This window comes from Daphnia pulex, chromosome 10, assembly GCF_021134715.1.
Source record: "Daphnia pulex isolate KAP4 chromosome 10, ASM2113471v1".
NCBI lineage: Eukaryota > Metazoa > Arthropoda > Branchiopoda > Diplostraca > Daphniidae > Daphnia > Daphnia pulex.
In genome coordinates this window covers 14,126,393-14,142,167 of record NC_060026.1, presented here as the reverse complement: position 1 = coordinate 14,142,167, position 15,775 = coordinate 14,126,393, and the positions used below count along the sequence as shown (strand labels likewise).

At 37.8% G+C, this 15,775-nt stretch overlaps 4 protein-coding genes across 9 annotated transcripts; 2 read left to right on the top strand and 2 right to left on the bottom strand.

The window, feature by feature from the left end:
- The first annotated feature begins 219 nt into the window (after nucleotides 1–219).
- Nucleotides 220–7,110, top strand: LOC124203806 (cell wall protein DAN4-like). 3 transcript variants are annotated; one of them, XM_046600666.1, is made up of 14 exons: nucleotides 220–441; nucleotides 511–726; nucleotides 2,786–2,922; nucleotides 3,457–3,533; nucleotides 3,631–3,677; nucleotides 3,810–4,352; nucleotides 4,440–4,750; nucleotides 4,837–4,891; nucleotides 4,991–5,058; nucleotides 5,125–5,210; nucleotides 5,414–5,543; nucleotides 5,617–6,238; nucleotides 6,302–6,663; nucleotides 6,738–7,110. In XM_046600666.1, the coding sequence occupies exons 7-14, from the start codon at nucleotides 4,733–4,735 to the stop codon at nucleotides 6,897–6,899; spliced, it is 1,503 nt and encodes a 500-aa protein (XP_046456622.1). In that variant the 5' UTR covers nucleotides 220–441; nucleotides 511–726; nucleotides 2,786–2,922; nucleotides 3,457–3,533; nucleotides 3,631–3,677; nucleotides 3,810–4,352; nucleotides 4,440–4,732; the 3' UTR covers nucleotides 6,900–7,110. The 3 variants fall into 3 exon arrangements, with proteins under 3 accessions (XP_046456622.1, XP_046456621.1, XP_046456623.1); XM_046600665.1 differs by having other exon boundaries at nucleotides 3,631–3,777; nucleotides 3,862–4,352; XM_046600667.1 differs by lacking the exons at nucleotides 3,457–3,533; nucleotides 3,631–3,677.
- LOC124203830 (hatching enzyme 1.2-like) lies at nucleotides 1,369–3,807 on the bottom strand. Of its 2 annotated transcripts, none has more exons than XM_046600703.1 (9): nucleotides 3,706–3,807; nucleotides 3,431–3,557; nucleotides 3,222–3,297; nucleotides 2,994–3,143; nucleotides 2,744–2,864; nucleotides 2,464–2,651; nucleotides 2,191–2,253; nucleotides 1,740–1,849; nucleotides 1,369–1,656 (listed from the first exon to the last, which is right to left on the bottom strand). In XM_046600703.1, exons 2-9 carry the CDS (start codon nucleotides 3,542–3,544, stop codon nucleotides 1,609–1,611), a joined length of 870 nt encoding a protein of 289 aa, XP_046456659.1. In that variant the 5' UTR covers nucleotides 3,545–3,557; nucleotides 3,706–3,807; the 3' UTR covers nucleotides 1,369–1,608. The 2 variants fall into 2 exon arrangements, with proteins under 2 accessions (XP_046456659.1, XP_046456660.1); XM_046600704.1 differs by having other exon boundaries at nucleotides 3,431–3,550; nucleotides 3,706–3,796.
- Nucleotides 7,111–10,048: 2,938 nt separating the features above from the next.
- On the bottom strand, nucleotides 10,049–12,283 carry LOC124203826 (hatching enzyme 1.2-like). Its single transcript, XM_046600700.1, has 9 exons — nucleotides 12,160–12,283; nucleotides 11,885–12,010; nucleotides 11,667–11,742; nucleotides 11,397–11,546; nucleotides 11,173–11,293; nucleotides 10,888–11,075; nucleotides 10,663–10,731; nucleotides 10,413–10,522; nucleotides 10,049–10,317 (listed from the first exon to the last, which is right to left on the bottom strand). The coding sequence occupies exons 2-9, from the start codon at nucleotides 12,002–12,004 to the stop codon at nucleotides 10,270–10,272; spliced, it is 882 nt and encodes a 293-aa protein (XP_046456656.1). The 5' UTR covers nucleotides 12,005–12,010; nucleotides 12,160–12,283; the 3' UTR covers nucleotides 10,049–10,269.
- LOC124203804 (cell wall protein DAN4-like) lies at nucleotides 11,903–15,706 on the top strand. Of its 3 annotated transcripts, XM_046600661.1 has the most exons (12): nucleotides 11,903–11,993; nucleotides 12,119–12,230; nucleotides 12,284–12,593; nucleotides 12,700–12,859; nucleotides 13,125–13,214; nucleotides 13,304–13,358; nucleotides 13,489–13,556; nucleotides 13,617–13,702; nucleotides 13,881–14,010; nucleotides 14,097–14,847; nucleotides 14,914–15,236; nucleotides 15,328–15,706. In XM_046600661.1, the coding sequence occupies exons 5-12, from the start codon at nucleotides 13,200–13,202 to the stop codon at nucleotides 15,487–15,489; spliced, it is 1,590 nt and encodes a 529-aa protein (XP_046456617.1). In that variant the 5' UTR covers nucleotides 11,903–11,993; nucleotides 12,119–12,230; nucleotides 12,284–12,593; nucleotides 12,700–12,859; nucleotides 13,125–13,199; the 3' UTR covers nucleotides 15,490–15,706. The 3 variants fall into 3 exon arrangements, with proteins under 3 accessions (XP_046456617.1, XP_046456615.1, XP_046456616.1); XM_046600659.1 differs by having other exon boundaries at nucleotides 12,284–12,859; XM_046600660.1 differs by having other exon boundaries at nucleotides 11,927–12,016; nucleotides 12,284–12,859.
- Nucleotides 15,707–15,775: the final 69 nt, after the last annotated feature.

Sequence of the window (15,775 nt, the reverse complement as noted above, 5' to 3'; positions counted from 1 at the left end):
AAGGATCAAGGCTTCAAGTGTAGGCCTACCTCTAATAGAACACAGCTATAAAACCAAGAAGGAATATCGAGTAATTCTGGCTGAAAAAATATTCTTCCATCACAAACCTTTACCCATCTGAAATATAGCCAAATCCGTAACTGATGCATTTTTGTTAGACTAACAAATAATTATTTCAACTAAATTGCTTTTTTAATTTTCTTTTACGTGCTTTATAATAGTCTCCTATTGATGCTACACAAGCAGGACTAATCCAATACGCCGAAAGAATTAAGGTCTGCTGTTACATACAACCGCTGCTCTGAATCTGAATCGAAGAAGTATGCAGCTAATAAAGCAATGGAACATCAAAGAATATGCCGGAGCGTTTGTCATTCTCGGCTTGAGATCGGATCAACATTGGCGTCGGCCAGAAGATCGATGTTAGTTAGGCTACAGTCGGTGAGGCTACCAACTCCGCATAGCACTCAAAATTGTGTTAAAGTTAATCATTTAATTGTTTGATTACAGTGAGATTGAGATTGCAGCAGAGCGGAGACGTCGACGTATGAAGAGGAAGTTATTATTGCCATTGATCCCTCAAGAGACCGTGAATAAACGACCCTTGCACTTTGCGACATGGTTGAATACCATGATTGGCGCGATGAAGACGATTCATCACCAGAACCAATTCCACCGATGTTGAAAAGGAATACCAAACGGACGTCATCAAAGTGGAAGCAACAAGTAAGAGCTTTTTTTGTATGTTTCTCTTACCCGGTAAATTCCTATCGGGAAAGTTCCACGTGGGTTGTGGCTCTTTCCAATTCCAGTTGTTACTTTCCAATTGGTTTCACGAAGATTGTGTCAGCATCAGAGAGGCTACTTCTTGGCGATGGTCTAGTTTCTGTGTAAGGTGCCAAAACTCGAGGAATTCAAAACTGTTAATTGACTTTGCCATTAGCCATACGATGACTGGCAGTGGTTGTGGATGCATTAGCAATAGTTTAATTAACTGACACGTCAACATTACTTTTCTATATGGATGGATTTCGTATTCTGTATTAGTTTGTCGATTGTCTCACAAGATGATTCATGATTGCCATCTAGCGCTAATTTGTCGTTCAAGCAAAAGCAAAGTTGTTTACGCTAACTCTTTTGTGTAGGAGTCCGGAATTATTTTTTTACCACGACTACATTTTTTTCCGAGTGACGTGAAGATAACTAACCTTTTTTTTTTTTTTTTTTACTGATAAATTCTAATGTAGGTAGAATGAATGAATTTTTATCTAACTTACCGGCAATGTGACGTGTTAGATACTCGTCGTATTTTTCATGGACTCTTGGAGAAGGGCACACGTATGGAAACAGGAAACGTAACAGAACCTGTGTTTTCATGCTGAGCAAACTTTATTGAACTATATGTGAGACAATCAATCACCAGGCAAACAAAAAAAGATTCCGTACAAGTAGGTTTTTGAAAGGCTGTTATTTTAGCTGTGGAGAGAACTGGCCTTTAGATCACCATAGAAATATCATAACTGCTAGAGGGAATTGTAAAAAGAAAAGCGGTACTCGTATGTGAAACAGACCGATGTAAATTATTCTCACGCTCGTCCTTTCAAGTGTTTAATTGGCTGCGGAGCAATATAGTGCGTTCAGTTTTTGGATGTCCAGCTAAAAAAAAAAAAGGCTCATTGGAACAGTTTTGTAATGGGTTCAATTTTCCAGTCCTGATTTATTTTTTAAATTATACACACCGGACTGAATCCTTTTTGTTGTCCCATAACTGGATTCCCAAAAATTGCGTTGATGGTTGAAATACTTTTGTCAACAGCAAAAGCATCCCGCGGATAATGCATCGTAGAGCCTGATTTTGAATAATTTTTAATTGGTGTTATAGCACATACAAATTAAGGCCTCCCTCCCCCTCCCCCCCCCCCCAAAAAAAAAAAAAAATCATGAAACACTCACTTCACTTTATGTAATGATATAATAATGGTAGTTAATCTATTAGTAGTTTTTAGACTCAAGTTTACTTTTTTTTAAATTGAAGTGATTCGTTATTGATTTCTCTAACTATAAATCGAAATTTAAATAAAGAAGTGTCATAAAATCATAAGAATTACAAAATAATTATTCCCCTGACTTATTTTAGTTCAAATAACGTTGCATCATCATCAAATCGGATTTACGAAGTTTATTACTTACCATAGTCGTATTCAAATCCAAGAGTCGTCGAGTCTGTTCTTTTGTCGAAGTTGAAGGCATATCCTACAAATGTTCATATTTAAATTTTCAATAAATTCTTGATTTACATACATTATTCAAAGAATCATGTAGCAGATCAAACAGTAACTGTTATATACATTACAATGTTTTTCATTGATCATCACTTTTCATCATCCTCACTCGTACTACGAGTGAGGCGATCAGTGATGTACGATTCTCGTACGTACTGTGTGTAGGCCATTAGCTACTTACCTGGTAGAATATTGTTAAAATTGATCGTCACGTAGTTGTCACGATCTGGGCGTGTGTGTTCATGGTAGAATCCAGCGGCGTGCATTAGTTCGTGCATAACTACTCCTGGTGCCCAACTTGCGATGCAACCATCATCGAGACTTACTTTTTGAGCTCCAGTGTTTACCATGCCAAGCATGGCCCAGCAACTTAATAGTTCCGAAAAAAAAATGTTCGTCACATTATGTAAACAAGAGAACGAAACACTTTGATCTATTGCAATAGAAAAAATGTAACATACCCTCCTCCAGTTTTCAAAATGGTTAAATAATTTCTTTCACAGGTCCGAGGAACGAAACGGATGCAGGTATTATCGTGGTAGGCGCTCATAGCGAATGCGATGACTGTACGCTGTTCGGTTGCTTTTCATTGGAATCGAGTTACCAAATAGCCAAAGACGGTTATCAGCAGGCAATCCAGGTACAAATATTTATTTTGATTTCTTTTTAGAATTAGAAATTTAAATTTTTCGGAAATATGTGTATAAGTACTGTATTGAGCTGAGATTTCATAAGGAATTCGTGCGTTGGGCCAACGGTAGCTATTGTCCAAGATAGCATTTTTGTCCCCACGTAACATAATGTCACCTTCGTGAAGCGTGGGATCTTGTTTGTTCCATGGAATGAACCCGTCTCTTATTTCTACAGATTTTTTAAAATAAAAAAAATTAATTTTGTGACTGTAAAAGAAAGAATCGAGGGCGAAGTTGTTAGTGTTACCTTTCCCTATGTTGGAAAAATTTCTTTGTAATAATTCTTCAGTCAACGGTTTTCCAGCTACGAAATTTGCGGTGGCCTGAGTATTATTTAAGAAAATAAGAAGCTTACATATCACGCCAGCTTATACATTTTTGTTTAATTTCGAGCATATTGTAAGCTTCCGAATATTTTGTCACTGACTAAAGCCAAAATGTTTATAAAACTTATACCTGATCGATTAAACTTTCCAACGAAGGTTTAAAGATTGGCGAAGCTGTGACTGATCCAATAAAGAAACACGTCACCCCGGAAATGGCCAGGATTGTTGGAAAGGTATTGGTCATGTTTGTCTAAATTCTAACAGTATACATTTTTTAAAATTGAATTTTAAATATATGTTTATCTAATCATATGTTTTTTTTTTTATCAGCCTAAGTTTCAGAAAACAAAAACAAAAACAACAAATTTGGTTATACAGTAAGTACTAACGAGTCTCGGTACTTACGTTGTAGCTCAGACTGCAGCGATCTTCTTTCAGCCCCGGAAAAATTTGATAGACTCCAGTTATGCTTTAGAGGTGCTGCTTATATATTACGTTGTATAATACAGACTAGACCGAAATCAGTGGAAAAATAACCCCACTGCTGCTATCTGCACTTAGTCATCGCTTTCGGGCCACATCCAGCACATCTGGTTCAGAACTTTGCACAAGGCTATTGTGAACCGTTGGCACACATTTGTTTTTCCTCCCCGGATTCGGTGGATGCAGATGCAAACCAATGTCCAGCAGGAAGGATAACCAGATGCGTTTAGCAACCGTGTTCAAAACTTTCGCGGCAAGTTCAGAACTATCGCGGCAAGTTCAAAAGTTTACGCACGATGAGTTTGATATTCGGATGAGCGATGCAACAGTCATGCCAGATGCCGCGGTACCCGTTATCATAAAGGCACGACGTGAAAACAGGTCTCTTCGAAATCTGGCTTCCACAAGTTTTCCTTTTTCCGCGAGAGGCGGTCATTCTAGAATCTTCTCAACGAAGTTATTGGTTAAAATTTCAGCATGGTAGCCTGAAAGCAGTGAACAACCAAACAGAGAAGGAATCAGTGGCATATTGCCGCATATTATAAAGAGGAAGACCCCAATGACCAATGGTAAGTGATAATTTACCTTTTAAGCCCCACCTCTGGCAATGGGAAACGCGACATAATTATATTAACACAATTCTAATATTCTCATAGTTTAAATCTATGTGAACACATACCTTTACGAGACAAAATACCGTCACATCATGATGTTTTTCCAAACCCAATTGTGAGATCTCATAATTTGGTTCTGACATAGCATGGCGACACAATGATATCTTTAGCAAAGGCGGGACATAACTTCAACTGTGTTCGTATACGTTGCTACTTGGGTTACCCTTATGTAGCAATAAAAAGGCCCGACAAATAGGTACGGCCACCAGTTGGATCGACGACTCGACTCGCTATCTCTGGGTCGACTTTCACGGCAAACTTCGCTATTACTCACGATGCTTCTTTCTTCTCGGGTTAGCCGTTACAATTTTACTTTTGTATTGTTGGATTTAGTATTTTATTATTGCTAAAACTTTTATTATTTTATTTTTGAAATCAGGTTGTAGCCCTGCTTTTCTTCATTGTTGGTTTGCGTGCCGAATGGTTTTCTGAAGGTAATATGCTCCTTGACAGTTGTTTGATATTGTCGGTCTTTATTCACCATGAAATACCAGTTTTTTTTAAATTTCCTTATCATTTATTTGGTAATTTAGTGGACGATCGTATGAAACAATTTAATGCCAGTGGATCCCCTGCTGTGGGAGGGGAATTTCCGTATATGGTAAATGATTTCAAATTTCAAATGTACAGTTATACATGGTTTTCAATATTTATGTTTCCTCCTCAGTCTCTTTTGCTGCTGAATGGCGATTTATGCGAAGGAACTTTAGTTGGACCTTCCCATATCTTGACTGCAGCTCAATGTGTATTCGGGTAAATAGATTACTTGTTATAATTACATTCTAATTCCGAATTCTATTGCTTTTATCGAAAGATTAACTGCGGAATAAATTAGAATTTTTCTTTGCTTTTAATCAATGTATCTGTGTAGCATATGATGAATTTTTTTTTTTTAAATTGGCAAATTGCTATCTGAAAATGAATTGGGTTTCTTTTTTTTTTTGAAAATTGGAAAGGTTTTCTACAACAGATGCCACCGACTTCCAAGTTTTGTTGAACACGCTCACAACGGATGGCGACGCAGGAGTCGTCAACGTAGGAGTAACGAATTTTATAATTCATGAAAATTTCGACCCAATTACCATGGTAAGCATAGATCACATTGGTGATATCGCAGTTTATTTCCTTATATAATCTTAACTCATGTAATCTTACACAGGATAACGACGTCGCTCTATTGGTCTTACAATCATCAGTTACAGATGTGCCAACTGTTACCCTTCCAGATATACCGCAACCGATAACAACTGAACCGACCACAATACCAACTACAACAACTAAAACAACCACGACCAAAATGCCCACAACAACTACAACAACAACGACCAAAATGCCCACAACCACGACCAGAATGCCCACAACAACTAAAACAACAACAACGACAAAAATGCCCACAACAACTAAAACAACAACAACGACAAAAATGCCCACAACAACTAAAACAACAACCACGACCAAAAGGCCCATAACAACTAAAACAACTACAAAGACGACCACAAAACCAAAACCAACAACAACAACTAAGACGACCACAAAACCAACAACGAAAACAACAACTAAGACTACCACAAAACCAACAACGAAAACGACGACCAAAAAACCAACAACAAAACCCACCACAAAACGCACAACAACTAAAAAGAAAACCAGATTTCTAGAATCGATTTCTGATATAGTACGTTCTGACGATTTGTTGAATGGTAAAATAACTAATCGAGCCTCCAGTTCGTATGCTGATAGCCCGGCCGTCATTATTGGATGGGGAACAACAATCTATCCAGGTAATAATGTTCATGCAAGTCTATAACTTGAAGATTTAGATTGACAAATAATTGAATCAATAGGAGGAACCCTTTCAAATACATTATTAAAAGCTGATGTCATTGTGGAGGACAATGAAATCTGCGCCAGTCAATATGCTGATTTCGTCGGCGATAATATGCTGTGTGCCACGTTTACAGGATCTGTAAACCCGCCAACGGAAAACCCGATTATTACAACGAAGGTTCCGATTATTACAACGAAGGATCCGATTACTACAACGGTGGTTCCGACTACTACATCAGGAAACCCTCGACCGCCATCAACGGCCAATCCGTTGTGTTCACCAGCACTCTCGGACTGGGCAACTGAATTAGTGTCACTGGGATATTTATTCAATAGAACTGCTGGAAGGGTACACAAGAGGGCAAACACTTGCGAGCAGGTCACTCTTTCACGAAAATTTCATAAGTGATCGTGTTTTTAGGGAAATAAAAATCACTTTTTCGCTTATTACAGGGTCTCGACATTGGCGGTCCGCTTTTCGTTGATGGAGTTCAAGTTGGTATAAATTCCTTCGGCTACAATGTTGATTGTGCTGATCCTAATTATACCGGCTTATACACCCGAGTCACCGCTTATCTTGAGTGGATTGCAACTACGATGGCTAACAATATGTAGAAAGGTGAAATAATGGCGATTCGTCATGACTATAATCTATTCAAACTGTCTGCATGATTTTATTTTGTCATGAAATTGGGTTTATCAAATTATTTCCTTCCTTTTTTATCATCTAGTTATTGATTAGCATATATTTTAGTGTTTCATGTGTGTTGGGTGTATTAGTTATGCGTAATGGAAGTACACAATAAAACCAATTTTTATTGAGCAATTCAGGTCAAGTTAATTTAATTTTTTAAAACCTTTGGTATAAAATTATGGTTGAAATCAGTTTAATAAGTATAATAACGAATTAAAATTATGCTTGGTGGCAAAGTTTTAACTCCAACCAAAATCAGCTGACATGAAAAAAAACGCCCATCATGGAATTTTTTTTGTTTTTTTTTTGCAGACGAAGTATCTTTGTGATCTGCACATAAACGTGAGTCTATGGCGAGAATGGTATGAGAAATCTGGAGTAAACGATCGTTTACTGTCAAGTAAACACAAAATTTCTTAGTATTTCATATTCATATATTTCACGTCCTTTTTCCTTTTTTCCATTAACGAATGTTTTCGAGCTTATGGAAAATTATATCTCTAAAGATCGGGATTTCGTTTTTAAAGGTAATCTCTTTAAAGTGTTGACTCTGGGAATCTATTTTAACATGTCTGAACAAGGTTTATAAATTCTCTTTGCCTGAAGGGAGAAAACGTTTAAATTTTTCCTGCACACAATATTGATTGCAGGAAATAAGAAGGCTAGCTGGGCTATTACAATTTCAAAATGGGATATCTTACCACATATAAACTCCTCTTATTTTGGTAAAACCTTTGGTTAAGGATCAAGTCTACAGGTGAACCTCTCTTTGAAAACAGCTATAACATCAATAAGGAATGTCGAGTAATTCTGGCTGAAATTATCTTCATATCACAATAAACCTTTACCCATCCAAAATATAGCCAAATCCATAAAAGATGCATCTTTGTTAGACTTACAAATAATTATTTCAACAAAATTCCCATCTTAATTTTGTTTTATGTGTTTTTTTAATCAGGTTTTTAATAGTCTTCTATTGATGCCATAGCCACAAGCAGGACAAATCCATCACGCCGAAAGAAGATCTGTCGTTACATACAACCGCTGCTCTGAATCTAAATCGAAGAAGTGTGCAGCTAATAAAGCAGTTCCATTAAAACTTAAAGATCCGCTTGCATGTTGCATCGCATCCATCCTTTCACGTCACTGCATCCACTTTCGAATCAGAGTTATTATTCAGAGATTATTTGGTGCTTCTGCTTCGTGCCTACGACATCCATGTGACGAATGCATTTCACGTCGCTCTACGTTTTCTTGCTGTTAATCGGTTAATCGCATCATCATGGCGGACCGCGGAGGTAACAAAATTAAAAAAAAAAACATTAATTACAGCAATTTAATATTAATGGCAATTTTAAATTGTCTTTAAATTCAAATCATTCAGTTGTTTGATCATAGTGAGATTCAAGCAGAGCTGCGACCTCGACGTAATCAGAGGAAGTTATTATTGCCATTGATCCCTCAAGAGACCGTGAGTAAACGACTCTGGCACTTGGCGACATGGTTGAATACCATGATTGGTGAGATGAAGACGATTCATCACCAGAACCAATTCCACCGATGTTGAAAAGGAATACCAAACGGACGTCATCAAAGTGGAAGAAACAAGTAAGAACTTTTTTTGTATGTTTCTCGATCTACCCGGTAAATTGCTACCGGGAAAGTTCCACGTGGGTTGTGGCTTTCCAATTGGTTTCACGAAGATTGTGTCAGCATCAGAGAGGCTACTTCTTGGCGATGGTCTAGTTTCTGTGTAGGGTGCCAAAACTCGAGGAATTTGAAACTGTTGACTTTGCCATTAGCCATACGATGACTGGCAGTGGTCGTGGATGCATTATATCAATAGTTTAATTAACTAAGCAGAGTCATCCAAGTCGTCATACACAACAGTGCACCGCGTATGGGTCGGGATGGGTCACACAGTGACGGCCAAAAAAGTCCATTGTATTAAGTGGATTTACTAAACTTGCAACACAGACAGCACTCGTCATTATTGATTTAGATGTAGGTTTCAGCTATTTTTATTGCCGTGTGCTTTCCTCTCCGATTTTGATACGGTAATAACGAACGGACGGCTCAATATACCACAGGTATGTCGCCCTCTTCGTCTCTCCCCCAAGCAGCCAAAAGAGAAAACCTATAGAAGAAAAACGGGTCATTGTTAGACCTATAACTTGTTGCACTTTTGTGTCCGAGATATATATCCTTTTCTTCTTTTCCCCTATACATTCTTATACAAGCCCGGAGTTTTATTCTCTGGCTCTCGCAGTGGTTTTGGAGCGATTTTTCCTATTTCTTATTTTCTAGATGAAAGCCAGAGGAGAAATTATAGAATGTAAGCTCGAGAAATTGATGGGACAAGGGTTCTCTCTCGCCAGCCTTTAGCGTCGTTATCAACTCTCAGCGCATCTCCTCTGCCGAGTTAGTTAAAGGGTATTTAATGTCATTAAAAAAATTGAAATTCAAAAGGTTTTTTCGTTCAGGGTTTACCATCTTTCATACCGGTCTATTACAGCAGTAGCAAACCTTCGAGTACTTATAAAAACCTGCGTATTATATAAAAGTATTGGCTGACAATAGCTAGCAATATTTCAATCTAATTGTATTACCTAACAGCCTAGTGGTACAGTCATTCATTGGCACGCAGGAGTCCCAGTTTCAAATCCCATCGAAGACATCCGTACATTTTCACTCCATTGCTAAGAATCTGAGGGTGCCTAATAAGAAAAGAAGAAGCGAAAGCTAGTCATCCCGTTTGCAGCATGAGGTCATATTCCTATTCTTATTATTTTTTTATTATAGAAAAACAAAAATCACTAACAGCTCTTTCAGGTACCTTGCTTAACGCAGCGCAGGTAGCTGACAATATTTTTTCGCCCCGACTGGATGGCTTCCGAGTTGCTCGCAGATATACTTTGTGATTGCAACACTAGATGGCGTTTTGTTACTGTCATGACGAAAATTGCCACAACAGTTTTGAATAGTTGGCAGTTTGGCACTTGGCAGTTGCTTCTTGCTTGGAGAAGGCCGAAGGGTAGGCTACACGGAAAGTAACGTTAGAGAATCTGTGTTTTCTTGTGAACAAACTTTATTGAAACTGTATGTGAGACAATCAATCACCAGAACAACAAATAAAGGACTCGTATCAAGTTGGGCTTTTAAAGGCTGTTTTTTCAGCTGTGGACGAAATTGGCCACCAAATCACCATTCAAACTGCAAAGGAGGGAGGATACGATAGTCGTATGGGAAACAGATCGATGCAAATTATTCTCGTGCGCCCGTCACAAGCATTTATTTCGATGCGGAGCAATACAGTGCGTTCAATTTTTGGAGGTCCAGCTACAGTAAGTGAAAATTCATTTGAATGTATTATAATGGGTTATTAAGTTTAGCATTTTAGCAATCATGAAATAATTTTTATTTTTGTTACACACCAAACTGAATCCTGTTCGTTGTCCCAATGCTGGCTTTCCAATAAGTGGAGTGATGGTTGGATAAGTTTTGTTAATAGCAAACACATATTGAGGATAATGCATCACAGAGCCTGAAAATCAAAGTTTAAAAATTATTCGTTATGTATTTCTCTGACTTCCCAACTTATCCATTAATAGGCCATATTTCTTATTTCCTTATTTAGTAAATGATATTGAAATAACTCTTTAGAATGTATAAAATCGGATTTACCATAGTCGTAAGCAAGTCCAAGAGTAGTCACCTGTGAAGCTAAATTTTTTTCGAAGTTGTTGGCGTATTCTAAAACGTACAGTATAATTTCAAAGTCATTCTTGATTTGTGTAAATTTTACGAGAATTATAGCGGATAAATAATAACCCTTGTACCATTGTTTTCATTGATGATCGCCAACTGTTTAATTCTTATTTGCTCTATATCTGGCCGGTAGGTACTTACGTGGCTGAATGTTGGTAAAGTTGATCTTCACGTAGGTGTCACGATCTGGACGCGTGTGTTCGTGGTAGAATCCAGCGGTGTGCATTAGTTCGTGCATGGCTACTCCTGGCCTCGGACTGGTGAGACATTCATCATCGAGGCTTACTTGTTGGGCTGAAATGCCTAGCATGCCAACGTAACTCCAACAACTTAGTAGTTTGAGAAAGGATAAGTCCAATTATGAGAATAACGATTACAAAAAGATTAAAATATTTTGGCCTTTTTAAAATTGGAAAACTAACGCACCCGTTTCCAGTTTTGGAAATCGTTATGTAACTCTTTTCACAGGTTCGTGGGACGAAACGGATACACGTATTGTTGTGGTAGGCGCTCATGGCGTAGGCGATTATTTTACGTTGATCGCTCGCTTTTCATCGGCAACGAGGTACCATTGGCCAAGGTAAGTTATAGCAAATAGTTTATGATTTGAAGAAAATGTTTTAAGAATTTGAAATGACGGAAATGCTTACTGTACTCAGCTGAGATTTGATAAGGAATTTGTGCATTGGGCCAACGGTAGCTTTTACTCAAGATAGCATTTTTGTCCCCATAAAGCTTAATGTCACCTTCGTGAAGTGTGGGATCTTGCTTGCCCCACGGAATGAACTCGTCCGTCATTTCTACAGATTTGCAAAACCCACCAAATTAATTTTGTAATTATTAAAGAATGAATCGAGGGAGAATTCTTGTTAGTACATGGGCGGGGAAATAATCGGTGTCCATAACCTGTTTAATTTTACCTTTCCCAATGTTTGAAAAATCTCCTTTCAATAATTCTTCAGTCAGCGGTTTTCCAGCTACGAAATTTGTGCTGGCCTGAGTATAATTTAAGAAAATCAGTAGCACTTCATTTTATGTTAGCAAATCAGTTTAGTTTTTTGTTTCGTAAAATTAAAAGTTCCAGAATTTTTGTCATCGGCTTAAACCAATAATTGTATCAGATTTGTATAGTGTATACCCGATAGATTTCCCCTTCCACGGCAGCCGCAGCCTTCAAGATAGGCGTCGCTGTGACTGATCCAATTAAAAAATATGCCACCGCAGAAATTGCCAGAATTGGTAAAATGGTATTGGCCATTTTTCTCTAAATGTAATAGTAAAATTCAAATTAAATTTTTAAACATATTCTTTAATTTATAAATTGTGGTAGTTAAACAATCTATACATTTCAGAAATACTTTTGTTATTACAGTAAAAATATGTAGTGAGAACACATCGAGTCTCTGTACTTACGTTGCGATTCGGACTGACAGCGATGATGTATCTTCTTTCAGCCCCGCAAAGCGTTGAGACACTCCAGTTAGGTAGCCGCTTATATATTACTTTTTGGTCTATATACTATTACGTTGTATTCCAGGCCACACCGAAATACGTAGAAAATTTTATCTGAATAGCCCGCTGAATAGCTACACTTAGTCATCGCAGCATTTGGACAACCATTCCACATCTGGATCGAAATTTCGTATCAGGTTGTTGGCCCTGTACCATGCATTCCCTCCCGGATTCGGTCGATGCAGATGTACAACCCCATTAATTACCGAAAATGCAGCAGGCATTAGATGCAGATGGGTTTGAAAGTCCTATTCAAAACTGGGGCGGCAAATTCAAAAGTTTACGCACGACGAGCTATTTATCGGATATAAAATGATGCAACAAAGTGCCAGATGGTGTGGTATCTATAATGATATTCATAAAGATGCGACGAGAAAACAGGTCTTTTCGACATCCGGCTTTCACAAGTTTGTTGTTGTTTGTGTCTTTTTTTTTCAATAGTTTTCTTCATTCCTACACCGAAGAGAGGCGGCCATTCTGGAATTTACTCAGCGAAGCCGATTGGTTAAAATTTCAGCATAAACAGGCTAAAAGCGGTGAACAACCAAACAGAGAAGGGGTCAGTGGCTTTTTGCAATGAAAAACACCCTAACGACCAATGGTAAGTGACAATTTACCTTTTAAGACACACCTCTGGCAACTGGAAACGAAATAATGTATCCACCTTCACATCAGATTCTCATATTGTTATAGATTATATGTAAATCAATACAACTCTGTATGAGAAAACATTTCGTCGTGTCCACAACATGATGTCTGTCCAATCCAATTGTGAGATCTCACAATTTGGTTCTGACATGGCATGACAAAACATGATATCTTTTCGAAAAAGGTGTGGACATAACTGTATTCCTTTTTACGTATAGCAATAAAAAGACTCATCGAATACGTACGGCCACCAGTTGGATCCCCGACTCTCGCGACAAACTTCGCTTCTCACTATGCGTCTTTCTTTGGTTAGTTTTTGAATTTTTACTTATTTTTTTTTTGTGTTGAATTTTATATTTTTAGTAATTATCGTTCATTATTTTATTTTTGAAAATAGGCAATAGTAATGTTTCTCTTCATCGTTGGTTTGCATGCCCATTCATTTCCCGAAGGTATTAGACTAAAAATGTTCCTTGGCAGATGCAAATTTGCTTAAATTATCTGAATTCGTTTATCATATTTACCACCAATCAGTCGAAATTTGTTTTGATATTTACCTGATAATGTAATTTTGTAATTTAGTGGCTGATCGTATTAACATGATAAATGCCAACAGAGATCTAGTTTCGGCTGGGGAATTTCCGTACATGGTAAATATTTTTTTCAAAAACATTTTTAACTAGTTTTTACTTAATGAATTTTTTTTTCAGTCTATTTTGCTGCTAAATGGCGATTTATGTGAAGGAACTTTAGTTGGACCTTCCCACATCTTGACTGCAGCTCAATGTTTATTCGGGTAGGATACAAATTAAGTTAAATTTATGGTCGGTTTTAGAATCGTGTGGCTTTTTAAATCGCAAGTTGAACTGGGAAACTCACAATTGTTCGTTGCTGCTTATCATCCGTGCAACCTATGCTGAAATTTAAAAAAAAAATGGTCTTCCAAATTTATTTTGGTTTCTGTTGTTTGGCAGTCGTAATAAAACGGATGCCATCAACTTCAAAGTTTTATTAAACACGCTCACAACGGATGGCGGCAATGGAGTCGTCCGTGTAGGAGTAATGAACTTTATAGTTCATGAAAATTTCAACCCAAATACCAAGGTAAGCTTGCATCACACTTTTCTAGTTGGCGATTCCGCAGCTTATTGATAAAATCGTATTAACCTTATGTAATTAATCTGACGCAGGACAATGACGTGGCGCTATTAGTCTTACAATCGCCAGTTACAGGTGTACCCACTGTCACCCTTCCAGATATACCGCAACCGACTACAACACAACCGACCGCAAAACCGACTACAACAACTACTAAAACAACAACGAAATCAACAACGAAGTTCATGACGACCGAAAAGCCCACAACAGCTAAAGCAACTACAAACCCAACCACAAAAACGACAACGACAAATAAACCGACAACACAAACCACCAAAACAACAACTACGACCAAAAACCCGACGACGAATCCGACGACAAACAAACCAACAACACAAACCCCCAAAATGTCATCTATGACCCAAAACACAACAACTAAAACAACAACTACGACTAAAAATCCGACGACAAATCCGACAACGTCAAACAAACCAACAACACAAACAACCAAAACGACAACTACGACGCCAAACCCAACAACACAAACAACCCGAATGACAACTAAAACAACAACTACGACTAAAAATCCGACGACAAATCCGACAACGACAAACAAACAAACAACACAAACAACCAAAATGACAACTACGACCCAAAACGCAACAACAAAACCAACAACAATAACGACCAAATTAACGACAGAATTTACCACAAAATCCACAACAACTAATATAAAAAAGAAATCCGTGCAAATAACCTCTAAATCTATGTTTAATCGGGCTTTCAGTACTTATGCCAACAGCTCGGCCGTACTCACTGGATGGGGAACAACAATCTCTCCAGGTAATAAATAATTTACTGCAAATCTATAATTTGAAGTTTCACATTAACAATTAATTGAATCATTAGGAGGAAGTATTTCAAATACATTGCTAAAAGCTAACGTTGTAGTGCGGGACAACGCGATCTGCACCAGTCAATATCCTGCTTTTGTCGGCAACCATATGTTGTGCGCCTCGTTTACAGGATCAGTAAACCCGTCAACAAAGACCCCAGTTTCTACATCGAAAACCCCTCTATCATCGACACCATCAATGCCGCCAACCAAACCAACAACGGCCAAACCCCTGTGTTCACCAGCACTCTCGGACTGGGAGTCTGAATTAGTGCCACTTGACTATTTCTTCAGTGGAACTGGAAGGGAACAGATGAGGATAACCACTTGCAAGCAGGTAACTTTCTCACGTATATTTCATAAGTGATCGTATTATTTGTTAATAGGGCAGTTAAAATAAATTATTAAATTTTTTACGCTTATTACAGGGTATCGACATTGGCGGTCCGCTTTTCGTCGATGGAGTTCAAGTTGGTATAAATTCCGTTGGCTATAATATTGATTGTGCTGATCCTAGTTATACAGGCGTATACACGCGAGTCACCACTTACCTTGACTGGATTGCAACTAAGATGGCCAACAATATGTAAAAAGGTGAATTAAAGGCACTTCTTCGTCACTAGTATAGCTCCGTCACTAGTCTTAGCCAACAGCCTGCACATTTTTATTTGTTGTGAAATTGGTTATTTTATCCGCCTCTCTTTTTTATCATCTAGTTTGCATATATTTTAGGGTTTCATGTGTGTTGGGTGTAATCAATTAAATTGCGTAATGGAAGTGCATAATACAAATCTTTATTGAGCAAATGCAGTTTAATTAGTGTGAAATGCTTTGATGTAAAATTATCGTTAAAATCAGTTAAATGTGGAATTTAAA

What these genes read in the sequence shown, in the direction of transcription:
- LOC124203830 (XM_046600703.1), bottom strand. Translation starts at nt 3,544, where the DNA reads ATGACCAATACCTTTCCAACAATCCTGGCCATTTCCGGGGTGACGTGT. An exon ending in TTTTAACAATATTCTACCAG is followed by an intron (nt 2,254 to 2,463) that starts GTAAGTAGCTAA and finishes GAACATTTGTAG; the next exon opens with GATATGCCTTCAACTTCGAC. An exon ending in AACAAAAAGGATTCAGTCCG is followed by an intron (nt 1,657 to 1,739) that starts GTGTGTATAATT and finishes TTTTTTTTTTAG; the next exon opens with CTGGACATCCAAAAACTGAA.
- LOC124203806 (XM_046600667.1), top strand. An exon ending in GCAGCTCAATGTGTATTCGG is followed by an intron (nt 5,211 to 5,413) that starts GTAAATAGATTA and finishes AAAATTGGAAAG; the next exon opens with GTTTTCTACAACAGATGCCA. An exon ending in ATTTCGACCCAATTACCATG is followed by an intron (nt 5,544 to 5,616) that starts GTAAGCATAGAT and finishes AATCTTACACAG; the next exon opens with GATAACGACGTCGCTCTATT.
- LOC124203826 (XM_046600700.1), bottom strand. Translation starts at nt 12,004, where the DNA reads ATGGCCAATACCATTTTACCAATTCTGGCAATTTCTGCGGTGGCATAT. An exon ending in TCAAATCTCAGCTGAGTACA is followed by an intron (nt 11,294 to 11,396) that starts GTAAGCATTTCC and finishes GCCGATGAAAAG; the next exon opens with CGAGCGATCAACGTAAAATA. An exon ending in CTTTACCAACATTCAGCCAC is followed by an intron (nt 10,732 to 10,887) that starts GTAAGTACCTAC and finishes TGTACGTTTTAG; the next exon opens with AATACGCCAACAACTTCGAA.
- LOC124203804 (XM_046600661.1), top strand. An exon ending in GCAGCTCAATGTTTATTCGG is followed by an intron (nt 13,703 to 13,880) that starts GTAGGATACAAA and finishes GTTGTTTGGCAG; the next exon opens with TCGTAATAAAACGGATGCCA. An exon ending in GGATAACCACTTGCAAGCAG is followed by an intron (nt 15,237 to 15,327) that starts GTAACTTTCTCA and finishes CGCTTATTACAG; the next exon opens with GGTATCGACATTGGCGGTCC.